Genomic DNA, 13,223 nt, shown 5'->3' with positions numbered 1-13,223 from the left:
GTGGTGAGAATGTGAAGGGCAAATGCTGGATGAGTGCATGTTATCAACACATGTATGTTATATTGTTGTTGTTGTTTGGTTTTTAGGAGCATTAACAACTAAGGCCATATTGCTTCGGGAATATGCAGTGGTTATTCCTCATGGCTAATTTACCAAGCGTAAGCAGAAATTCAGAGAATTTTAAAAATTTCCATTAATGTAATGTTACTATTTTTAGCAAAAAGACAAAGTAACTCTTTGTAACTAACTATATGACGACGGTGGGAGAAAAGGGGTAAAATTGACTCAAAAAGATTTTCTATCATAAATATGGATAAATTAGCAATTATGTTTATGATCCCTAGCTCTGGAATCATGGGTTACAATTTCATCTTCATTAATTTTACTATATCCTCTTGGAGTCTCATGGACTTTAATCAGTCCCCCCCCCCCAAGATGTCTTGCTGCCAAGCTGTGTAGACTACACATTTTTCTTCCTTTGTGGGGAGGGGTGTGCTCTTTTGCAGATTGTCCAAGTTTTAGACCCTTTCAAGAAGCTTGCTGCTTTTTTTTTTTTTTTTTGGTGCTGTCTACTTAAACGGGCACAGTATTCAAAGTGCTCTTACAATTACCTTATACAGTGAGGGAATTATTCAGCTCAGAAATTAAGTGTTGAAACTGGGCTGTATTGGATGAGTATTAGATGAGTATTGTAAAAGTGAGAGACAGGCGTGTTTCTAGGTCTATTTAAAGAGAAAGTTATATAATGAATATACAACTCCTGAGTGGATCAGTGCAACTTTATAGTCAGGACAGATGGGCTATAAGCCTTCCTGTGGAATATGACAATCATCCTAATTTTAATATTTAAAATAATGTTTGCTTACTTTAAAATTAGTAATTCAATGATTTTATAGGATAACGAAAACCAAAAAACTACATCAGCACAGAAGAAATTAAGTTATCCTGAAAATAACATTAAAAGTGACTGATGCAAATTGCAATTATGAAATGTATGAGTCAAGTAGCTTCATGTTTGTCATGATGTTCATATTTGTCTTAGAAAACACAAACTATTATTTCATTGTTAAGTTTTAATTTTCAGCAATGCAATGATAAATTAGTAAAGGTTTAATGAAAAAATTATAATGTAAGCTCTTTACTTTTCACATGCACATAATTTAAAATACAAGTAAAATATTCACTTTGGCACACACATTCACTCACTCACTCCTGCCAAACATACAATATACTCAAAATATCAGTGTGAACAAATGAGAGTTCTACATAGATCTTTTTTCTTTACAAGCACAAAATAGTCTCCAAGATTTGAGAAATTATTTGGTTAGGATAACAACGTTAAGGTTTTATATTTTTATTACTTACACTTTGTGCATGTGTGTAACATTTTTATATATAATATTCACACATACACTAATAACAGTAATAAATGTTCTTTCTAAATAACAATATAAAATAACCATAAATTATGATGTAGCGACATTAACAGGTTTTCATTTTACACTAGATGCAAATCTGTACATCACATTCGTTGATACAAATACAAGTACCCTAAATCTTTAGGTGGATGTTCTGATAGTGCAACTTTATTGTCATTATAGATGACCCATCGACCTTCACGCAGAATATGACAAACATAATGTCCTACCATAGTAGATGTGCCCATATGGCTGATAAATGCCACTAACCTGTATTCTAGAGGTAAGAAAATAAAAAAATAAAAAAAAGAACTAAGCTGAAAAACACTTGGACATTTACATATATAAAATAATGCAGAATACATTAAAATATTTTATTTTAAAATTAATCAAGTAGTACTTGGTAATTTTGTAAGTAATTTTTAATATGATAACCACTGTTAGTATTCTAACAAATATTTTCTTAGACAAAACTCTATTATTATTAAGTTTCTGAGCTATCATAAATTTCAGTGTCACTAGGTCTATCTGCACTGCTGCTTCAGAAATCCCACAAAACCAATATAATTTTTTTCAATCACTAAATACTTGCACATTTTCTCTATGCACAACTTTTTTAGCTATTCCCTCAGCAATGTTAATCATACATGTTACTGGATTTACTATGTCGCAATATAAAATATGTAATGATAAATAGTGAAAAATTAGCAAAAAAATTTTTATCCTGTAAAGCCAGCTTCTAGCAATAGTAAGAATTATTTCCTCATTTCCAAATGCCTGGAAATGCACCAAAATATAATATACAAAGCATTATACCATCCATGGAACTGTCCTGTAATTTACAGTTAAAAAATAAAGAAACACAGAACTTTTCCAGGCATACTACTGAAGGGGTTAATGATGAGTTATTAGCAATGTGTTCTTAATTTTTATTTAATGAAAATAATGTAGGTTAAGGTTTCAGTTTACTATCTTTCAAGTTAAAAGTTTAAAATGCTTTTAAGTTGCTTCTTACATTCAACTGTTTTATGATTTCATTATAATTAACCACACTGGTCAAGGCAAGACTTCCTTTTCATGAACCCATGCTGTGATATATTAAAGATACCATTCCTAGGAAGTACTATACTGATCCTTAACCATTACCTCTTTTGCACTTCATGGATTGGAGAGATGTTAATACTCCTTCAGTCCTAGAATGTAATGATGATCACATTAATACAGCCACTCCCCAACTTATGTAAGGGTTGGGTTCCGCGGGACTCTATGTAAGTCAGAATTTCTCTAAATGCTTATGCAGCACTTGCAAATTTGATTGAAGCAAAAAAGAAATGTTCGATGAACATGTAAATAGAATTATTTATTCAATTTTTTTTATCTCATGTCCAGGAAAAATTACAAAAGTGTACAAAATTACAAAAACTTCAAAATTATAAAATGACAAAAAGAGAGAGGAGACAGGCATAACATCAACAAGTTTTACTTTTTGAGCGTAGTTGCCAGAATTAACCCTTCAGCTGATAAGCACACCACTGCGGAGATTTAGAAGGGTTTTTTTCCCAACACATCACAAAATTTCTCTGCAGCTGCAGAATCAGCACTGGCAACTTCACTGCATAGCTTAATATTTTGGAAATCAGCACGATGCTTGAACCTATTAAACCACCCATTACGTGCCACGAACTTGGTTTAGGGTTTGCTGTACTTATCTTCATAAATACTTTTTACTTAAATGACCATTGGACTCAGGGGCAATTGCTTCTGAATCTGATTTTCCATCCACATTATTAATAACTTTTCCATCTTCGATATAGCACCCGAACACTGTTTTGTGATCACTGTTGATCCTTTAACATGTTCTTTTATATGCGCACTCTCCCTTAAAATAGTATTCACTGCTGAAGCAGCGAGAAATAATTCCATGCAATAGATGACAGACTTTGTCCTGCTTCGTGCTTCTTAAATAATCATCTTCATTTCTAAATCAATTTTGTTTCGTTTCCTAGCACTTCCAGCACTTGCACTTTCCGTTGGTTCCTTTCCCTTCACCATTGTAATAAGTAAATAGGAATGAAGAAGATTCTGAAAATTTATTTATGTTTTTTATATGATTGAAGATTTCAGTAAAGGGGAACTCATTTCACCATAATATCATAACGTTAAAACCCACAGAATTCCAGTTATTGGTATTATCGCAAATGCAATAAGATCGAGTTTACTACCCATTTATAATATATTGCGCTAACAGAAAAGCCCAATAAACCGGAGAATGCAAATTGTTTTTGTTGTTTTATGGTAGTGACCTCCAGAAATGTGTTTTAGAAAAATATCACAAAAACGTTCAAAATTTATTCTTATAATGGCTCACATCTGGTGAGTATGGGCTTGGCACACCCAGGGTCCTGAGTTGGATATCATTCTTCTCTTTCTTGACAATTCCTTTCTACTTTCTTTCTCTCTCTCAGGGTAACTCAGGAATTTTTTTGGCTGGTGCAGCATAAGCCTCAGGCTTCCTTGCACCATATGGCAAATAATAATATGATAATTATGAAAGTATAGTGCAATTTCATTATAAAAATGACCTTTTAGAGAGATAAATATAGGTCTTGGAACGAATTAAAAAAAAAAAAAAAAAAAGTGTGTTATTGGGTTCACATTACGATATTTCCACGAACCACGATACCTCCATTTATTCCTACGGGATGCAAAATGCATTTCCAAGATTTTTTTAAGTTTGCACAAGCCGGCAAAATTTTCGAATAGATTCTTCTCTGAGGTAATTATATCATTTATTTTAAGCCTTGTCACTATTCCCCTACACTTCAAATGGTCTTTGTACTGTAAATATTGCTGCAAAGTATCAATTCAACTTAGTTGTCATTTTTACTGGATATTGCATAATTCTTCCACTTTGAATCCTCTTACTCTTTAGAGAGTAAAGAGAAATTCTCTTTTCTTTTTTGTATTCAAGTGTGAGTAGAGCTTCTCGTCCCCCCTCTTAACTATTTTTGAAAGCAAAATTCCAAACTCAGCTTTCACCTTACTCCATCTGTTATTTGGTTGGTTATTTTTTTTTTTTTTTAGGAGCATTAGCAACTAAGGCCATATTGCTCCGGGATATGCGGTGGTCATTCCCTGACCTTTCCGCATCCTCTGTATTTGGTGGTGATGGGCTCGAACCCCGGTCTAATCAAGAAGCGTGTGCTACGCACTGCTGCTCCTTCCCACCTGGCTATGGAAGCACTACTCCATCTGTGGCTTCAATTATGTATATGCTTACAATATTAATATAAATAGGTATATACTCTGTAACCATCCCATGCTTTTTACTTTATCTCAATTATCCTTTAACCTCTCTTGTTATTCATTTTGGCATCTTTTGTTTGTAGAACTTCTGCACTGGAATGAATGAATTTGTGGCTTCCAGGATAAAGCCTTTGAATAGTCGCATAAATAAACCCATATATAGTTCTCTTCAGTTAACAGAGCCCAAGAAATTCCTTCATTCACCAAATCCCCTCTTTTGAAACTAAAACCCTCACCTTTTCCTTCGACCACAGAAATCACCTTAGACACTCCCCATTCCATGACACTGTGGTTACTACCTACTACTTGTTCTTTCACCACATTTTTGATGCAGTCTGGGTCCTGGGTGAGCATGAGGTCAAGGATTTTTGAATCCCTCCTATTTGCTCTAACATTCTTGAATAAACAGAAATCAACCAGATGGTTCAAAAACTTGTCTGTGTAGCAATTGTCAGACCACGATTCCCAATCTATAGGAGGAAGGTTAAAGTTGCCCATAATGAATCAGTTACACTTGCTTTCACCGTCCCGTTAACCCTCCCTATCTTTCCTTATAACACTATTCATCACAATGATATTCCTAACCCCTTACCTCTGAGTGGCACCATATTTCTCTTAGTCCTACTATATCAGCACTGGCTGACCTTGTAAGTTCAAGACATTCAAGTTAACTAAAGAGATTTTTGTCATTTTCCTCATAATCGCTTAGCCTGTAACATATCCCCATTCTCATCTTTCCTTTATTACAGATCATCTCAAACACATAGCCTCAATGTCCATCTGAACTTGATCTGACTTTAGGGACAGTCTGGTTGCTTTAGGGAGCTTTAGATAGGAAGCATGACTTCACCTTCCCATTAACCCTTCCTATCTTTCCTTATAACACTGTATTCATCACAATGATATTCCTAACCCCTTACCTCTGAGTGGCACCATATTTCTCTTAGTCCTACTATATCGGCACTGGCTGACCTTGTAAGCCCAAATTTGTTTAATTTATTTACAATACTTCTTGCATTACTATACAGCATTTTTTTTTTATTTTCTCACCTTTTAAACCCTGATGTATCCTTATAGCTGCTTAAACATGATCTTGTTGTTGTATATGAGTGCTGGTAATTTTTATGCCTATTTAAATGTCTTTTTCTGTGTAGCAAGTCTTTAGATGATAAAAAGAGGCACTCTTTAGGAGGGGTGCAAGTGAATTTTGGCCCATGCCACTAATCTATATTATTCCTAAAATTACCAGTTTCCTTGAACCCTGAGGGCCTAAATAAGCCCAGCAAAAAACCTTGCACTAGCTCTGTTCAAATTAATTCCACCTTTACAAAACAAATTCCTTCTATTAATTAGAGGCCAGACTGAAAAAAATTCCCCCATAAATCTTGCAGCATCCTTCCAGTCCAGATTTAATCAAGGCTTTTTGTCATATAATCCCTATCATATCTAAGCAGAACTGTAGACATAAAAACATTTAGCTTTTTTGTGTTTTTCTTTGCATACTTCTTGTAAGTACTCTTGTTTGTGGCAGACTTTAGGTGCATCAGTGACTAAAGTCATACTGTACTGCATACATTGTCTGTAAATTAGCATGTTTTATGGTCGGTTTTCTGTTTGCTGGATGAAAAACCCAAGTTTCCAAGAGGGAAAAACCATGCTACCCTCATCTGAGATCAACCAACTCAGCCACCCTGTGAAAAGGCCCATAAAAATTCCTCACATCATCAATACAGTGATTCTACCAACTGTTGTACCCACGAAGGCAAGTAAGCACTGCTTGAAAGACTCAAAAAATTAAAAATAACCATATGATAAAAATAATTTTTCTTTCATAGAACTTTACATAACTGCTTTGAATCAATCATTTGATTACAAGGCTATGCTCTCAGGCCAGGTTTACTGCCATAAATACATAGTTTGGGCCCTAATTCATGCCCAATTTTTGTGCAATGAATGCTTAAGAAATTTGAAAATATAATAAACCACAGTTTTATGTTTACATAAGTATTCTTTGATTTATACGATTAATGCTTTCCTGAAAACTGTTCAGTAAGATATTGAAAATAACTTTCCCACAGAAAATAATGCAGCAGCGCTGCACTAGTATTCTGGATTAGACTTGATGACTTAATTTTTTTTAACCAGCTGTACTTCTTCATAATACATTACTTCAGTAATTGAAATTTTTATAAAAATTAATTTATCATATGATTATAATTATGCCAATCATTTGTTATGCATTTTTACATACTGTAGATAAAAAATGCAGTGATAACTGATCGTGTAACAATAGTTGTAGGCCTACTTTCAGCAATAATGGTTAGAACACTTAGAATTGCTAGAGAGCTTGTAACTCTTGGATAGAAAGAAAGGAACACAAATGATACAGAAAGAATGTAATACAGATTAAGAGTGTGCATTTCATGTGCATTTCATGGCAAAATTCAATTGATATACAGACTGCACTGAAAACATGCAAGTTCTACACAATTACATAATTCAAAAAATACTTGTGCAGTTACAAAAATTCCGTAAAAAGAAAATTAGTGATAAGTTTAAAAAATGCATTAATAAACACTCAAATCCTAATATATGGGCAAACAATGTGGACTGTAAGCACAGTGTAAAACAACTAAAAACATTTTCAAAAACAAAAGTTTTAGGTCTGGTAGATGTAGTGTCACCAAATTTGTCATGAAACAGAGCAGCAGTAGCACCACCACTGGGTTAATGTAAATTACTTACTTTCTTCGCCATCTCGAAACCTGGAACTAGGAAAACTGGAATCTGCCTCCATAGGACTAGAATCTAACTCCTCAACATGATTGAAGATCCAGTCACCAGCCCGTTCTATATTATTGTCCTAAAATTTCCAAATATTGAATGGATTAGTGTTATGAAACTGTATAAAAATGTGCTAAAAAATTTGGCAATAATCTTTTAGTCCCAGAGTATTCAGTATAATAAAAATTTCAATAAATGCTGCCTTTCCCCTGTCAATTTATTTCTAGACAATTTTAAGTATGTGTAATAATTTTTATAATCCTTCCTGCCAGCTGGAAGCTTTTGAAAAAATTTGCATCTCTGACAAGGACAGAGAAATGAGTTTAGTTTGAGCCATCAAACTAAACTTATCTATGGAATAAGACCACAATTATGAAATTAATCAATTAATCCAGTTTGAGTTATACTCAAATCTGTCCTTACTGTAAGAGTGTCACTAGTGTAAGTGCACCTTTAATGCCAAAAACAAGATATCAGTTTATATATTGCTGCTTTAACTTATTGACACTTTCTTGCAGAGTTCCCAATGGTGTCCTTCAGAATAACTGTACAATTACAAAAAGAAGTCTTCATTTGCCTTTAAATACATATTCTGCAAGCAATATACCTTCTTAACATTTTGACATCCATTGTTTCTTGTGTTGTGAGTGGTACTTAAGTTTTTGACTTTCCTTTACCACTTTGTTTTGATAGTGGTGGAACACTAAGAGGTACGGACATGGGAGTGACAGCAGCTGACGTGCTTTCAGGTGAGTTTTTGAGAACTCAATAAATAGCATGCAATGGGGCAAATTACTCTTGGTGAAACAATCATTTCAGTTTGCATTCCAATGGAATGCTTTCCTGAAACTTTTGCAGCATAAGAAAGCTATTTACTGGCTTAACTGCTTTCCTTGCCTCCTGATAAGATATGTTCAACTTCATTTGAAGTCTGTGTTTCTTTTTCTTCCTTCCACTGCTGGTATGCGAATGAATACGTAGGATATTCTCCTTGGCAGTTAATGCATACAGATTTTGGAACTGAACATCCTATGATTTTGTGGGACTTGTACCACACTGAAGGCATGCAAAAGTACTATGGCAGGCCATGGCTTAATTTGGGAAAAAAAATTAGCACAGACAAAAAAAAAGCAGTAAACAAGTTAATAAGCTATATCCATCAAGACAGTTCTTATAAATTCTAATCCATCCATCACAATGTTCTTCAAAGGTACCGATTTTTATTACAGGAGAGGAAGCTTTTTTTTTTTTTTTTTTTTTTTTTTGTATGGAAAAGATTCTTATACTGCTTGGAATGGCAATTAAACAAGTTCCCATATACCTCTTAATTGGTTAACAAATACAAAAATGATTAAATAAATAAACTTGAGCAAATTACTAGGAATACTATTAAATATTTAATAAAATACACTTTATCACGTGTAATTAGTCTGCTGGTATGCAATGATAATTCAATACAATGGTCCCAATTTTTTGGATTTCTATATTAAAATCCAGCCTAGACTGGGTTCATAAGATTATCTCTTGATCATAAGAGGGAGCTTGACTGTGCAACACTGAGGAACACCAACTCTGTTTTTAGCATTATTAAATAAGTTAAGAATATTTAACACTGTTAAAAACAATCACGTTATATTAGTATGATTTTACAGTGATACATAAACCATCACTGTGAAATTTTCTCATTTCCAAGAAACTTCTTTTCATCTAAATAATGATTAATCTTATCTGAATAATCTCATATTTAAATTTAACTTATATGTGTGTGTGTGTGTGTGTGTGTGTGTGTGTGTGTGTGTGTACACACACGTATAGTAGACTCTCGATTTTCTGGGATAGATGGTAAAAAAAAAATTCCCGGATAATCGATTTCCTGATTAATCCTCAACATATGTAAGAGATACATTCCAGGACTTCTTACATAAGTTGAGTAACTCGGGAATGACTAATAAAATATTGCTACTATATCCATGATATGACAAAATTACAAAAATCCATAATATCCACAGAAGTATGAAGAAAAAGTTATATATTTTTAATTAGTTCAGTTAAAAACTTTATCTGGCAACAGCGGTGAAGTAGCCAGAGTGGCACATAAGAAAACATAAAAAAAAAGGAAGAAAAAAAACGATATGTATTTCGTAGCCTTGGTTATTATAGTTGACCTTCATTGGTGCCGATTGCTTCACCGCTTCTCGTATTCTGTCTTTCTCCTTTGTTGTGTTCACCGTTGCCACTGACAAAATCTGAATTCCGTGCGATACTTGTTAATAATGTTTGGTTATTTTCATACATCCTTATTATTTTAATTTTCTGATCCAAATCGACCACTTTCCTTTTCTTGGTAGATTTACTAGTACCGCTGTCACTTATTCTCTTAGTCGGCACCATGATAACAGTCAAAATTAAATTTTCTGAAAAGAACTTCACAGGGCAAAAACTCACTATTATCACTCCACACAAGCTCACATTTTACAAGCACATTTCTGGGTCACTGGGATTTTCTGTTAATGCAGTTCATTATAATGCATGTCCCCTTCACTGAAATCTTCAGTCATATAAAAAAAATATATAAATAACGCAAAGTAAGTCAGAATCTACGTATGTCGGGGACTTACTGTATCGAAAGTAAAAAAGTATGGCAATAGATAAAAAAAAAACTTACCATGCACTACTCCCTTGTCCAATATGTGAGTAGTGCATGTTGGACATGCATTTATTTTTTATGATGTCGATTTTAAATCTAATAGCTTCCCTTTATTTTTTAAAATGTCACGTATGGTTTGGTCACCAACATTATAATGGTTCTTTAGAGATTTAACAGATGCACCATTTTCAAACTTTTGAATAATTTCAAGTTTTTGTTTAATTGAAAGCACAACTCTTGCGTTTGTCCATCATTTTTGCAATTTCTAAAAAAAAAAAAAAAAAATTTACGATATCTCTGACATAAATAACAAAACAAAATTTGTCCTTTTGCAGTGTGACTGAACCCAATCAACTCAACGCACTAAAACAAACTGAACATTGTCTTTTTTTTTTCGAGCGGCGGTTGTGAAGCAGGAGCTGCAAGATAATAGGCACACGAATCTCCCATTGACGACTTATAATGCTGCTTCTTGTCGCTTATTTACGACTTGTAAAACATCTGTTTATACCTATTCTAGTTATTACTTTAATTTTATGATTTCTGGTTGATTTATTATTATTATTATTATTATTAGGAGTTGAAGTGTCCTGGCAATCCGATCCCAGTAAATCGAGAGTCTGCTGTATACATATTTTTTTTTTTTTTTTTGGAGGGTGCAAATGAAGACGTTAAATTCTCAGAGACAAAAGAATTCATCCAGCATCAGTCATGAAAGAAAAGGAATAGCATTATAAATAATGAATGCATGCACAATATTCACAGGATCATTTTACAAAAATTCAAGTTCCCATATTTAAAATCTTTTATTATTCAGATAACAATGTAAATACATTTAAACTAAATATGCATATTTCATTTTCTATTAACTCCACTTTCCAACATAAGTTCATAACCCTTCCTCATGTATTTTTTTTTATATTATTCTTAAATTCTATCTTTTATGGTATCATTTCATGCATATGATATTGTGCAAGGAAGGACATTAAAAAAGTTTACAAATTAAAGCAAGATATTACATACAGCAGCCGTAGATTTTTCATTAAATATTTTGTATTCATTTTGTTGCATGTACACAAAAGATTTCAAAATATGATAAGCAATAAATATCAATTCAAATATCTTAATCTTTACTTTCTAAGTACTGTAATAAACTTTTAAATTAAAATTCACTATGGTAATTAAAAAAACACCAAAAGTTTCTTCTTTCATTGCTAGCATACGAAATACTGAGTGTTCATTTCAAAAATAAAACCCATGTTATTTGTATTAAGTACAATGCAGTTGTAGGTGTAATTATGGGAGGGTGCTAATGGAAGATGTCATGTAACTGGAGGAAGAAACAGTTTTGCATTTCAAGTGTCCAACATGTCACAATCCGTGTTTGAAGTCACATTACCAGTGAACAAACTGTCATGCCATATACCATTGGGTAACATGTTTTTTTAGTAAAATATTACTTGGAAACAAAGTCTTACAATAAATTTTTACTTGGAAACATTTTATTTTAAGACTTTGTTTCCAAGTAATTTGAAGAATTCCCTGACACTAACTATTCATGCAAGGCTGCAATTTTCAAGATAATAAAGAAATTCACAAGTGTGGTTTAGCTGGGAATAAGGAACACAAAAGATGGAGTGTTCTTATATGACATTTCAGACAAGATTATACAAACAATTTTGCAACCTCCAGAAAAAATCTCAACTGCACGTCAGCATTCAAATATCATTCGTTTCAGCTCATTCACTGTAAGAAAACATCTAAAACTTTATCCATACTAAATTCACAGTATGCACAGGCTCATTAAAGTTTACTTTGCTATGAAGGTATTGAAATTTTGGATAAAATTTATTTCACTCACAAAGCACAGTTTCATCTTGGTGGCTATCAACAGTCAAAATTGAGAGAATATGGGTCACTAAAAATCCACACACATTTTTTCAAAACCCCTTACATGTCCAACAAATGTTTGGTGTGGCATATCTCAAAGAAGGCTAGTTTGGTCCATATTTTTGAACAAATTTTGACCCGTGAAGTTTACCAAGGCATCACAAATTTATCAAGTAGTTATTAAATCAGTTTATTGAGTTGTTAAAAGAAAATAAAAGAAATGTCTAGCTCCAACAGGACAGGGCAACCTACCATATGCTCAACCACTGAAATGGTGCAAGTCTTTTGGTGATTGAATCATATCACAAAGAATTTGTCCACCTAAGTTTCCTGATTTAACATCCCCCAGACTTCTTTTTATGGGGGTTATTAAAGAAAGCTTATGAGAGCAATCCATACAGCATGTAGTGTAAATTTAGTGGAGAGTATCAACACAAAATTTTTGTAGCATTGCTCAGAACATGATCAAAAGAGTAAATTTATGTAGTGCTAACAATGGAGTACACTTCCCGCATTGTTTCTGGTAATTATTCTGATAATAAATTCTAGTAATTTTTGGCTTACTTTTAAAATGAACACCCCTGTATAGAGACATAAGTTTCATAAGTTTAAAAGAAAGAAATTCTAGATAGTTGTTCAATTAAAATATTTCAATGTGTGACTGTTCCAGCAGGACTGGGGGGGGGGGATTGGAATGGACACAAATTTTCTAAAATTTGGCAGGTATTCATGTCTAAATGCTAAAGGCTTTTTTAACTGCTTTAAATATGTTTTAATTGAACAACCTTAGAACTAATAAATAATTTACAATGCAATAAAAAAGTAGACTAACTGTTGCTTTCAATGCACGAGTTGCTTGTTCAGAAGTAAATCCCATCGACATGATCATGGCTAAAGCTTCTGGATTAGGAATAAAACTTGTTGAATTATTCTGTTCTCTGACTCCAGGTGGCACAAATGGAGAGTCAAAATCTATGCAGTAAAAGGGAAAAAGAATTCAGTGACAAGTAATCATATAGCTACTATAAGGCAACTTTTTTTTTTTTTTTTTTCGTTTGAGTTACCATACTCATAGAAGAATAACAATTCAAAAAGATTGCAATGTTTGATTCTTTTTGAATTATTACCATACTCAAAGAATCACACATTTAATAATAATAATAAATAATTGTAAGAAT

General features: G+C 33.0%; 1 protein-coding gene across 3 annotated transcripts in view; it reads right to left on the bottom strand.

Annotated features, from left to right (window-relative positions):
• Nucleotides 1–1,137: 1,137 nt before the first annotated feature.
• The window catches only part of Usp5 (ubiquitin specific protease 5), a 241,766-nt gene continuing 229,680 nt past the window's right edge, over nt 1,138–13,223 (bottom strand). For all 3 annotated transcript variants that reach the window (XM_090374004.1, XM_090374003.1, XM_090374005.1), the window contains 3 exons: nt 12,878–13,017; nt 7,470–7,587; nt 1,138–1,695 (listed from right to left, as the gene is read on the bottom strand). In XM_090374004.1, the coding sequence (XP_090230130.1) occupies nt 1,523–1,695; nt 7,470–7,587; nt 12,878–13,017 (431 nt within the window). In that variant the 3' untranslated portion in view covers nt 1,138–1,522. The remainder of the gene's footprint in view (nt 1,696–7,469; nt 7,588–12,877; nt 13,018–13,223) is intronic.

This window comes from Mastigoproctus giganteus, chromosome 5 (assembly GCF_048544385.1).
Source record: "Mastigoproctus giganteus isolate SK-2022 chromosome 5, ASM4854438v1, whole genome shotgun sequence".
NCBI classification, from domain to species: domain Eukaryota; kingdom Metazoa; phylum Arthropoda; class Arachnida; order Uropygi; family Thelyphonidae; genus Mastigoproctus; species Mastigoproctus giganteus.
Note: the sequence above shows the minus strand (reverse complement) of the source record. Positions and strands in the feature narration are given on the sequence as shown.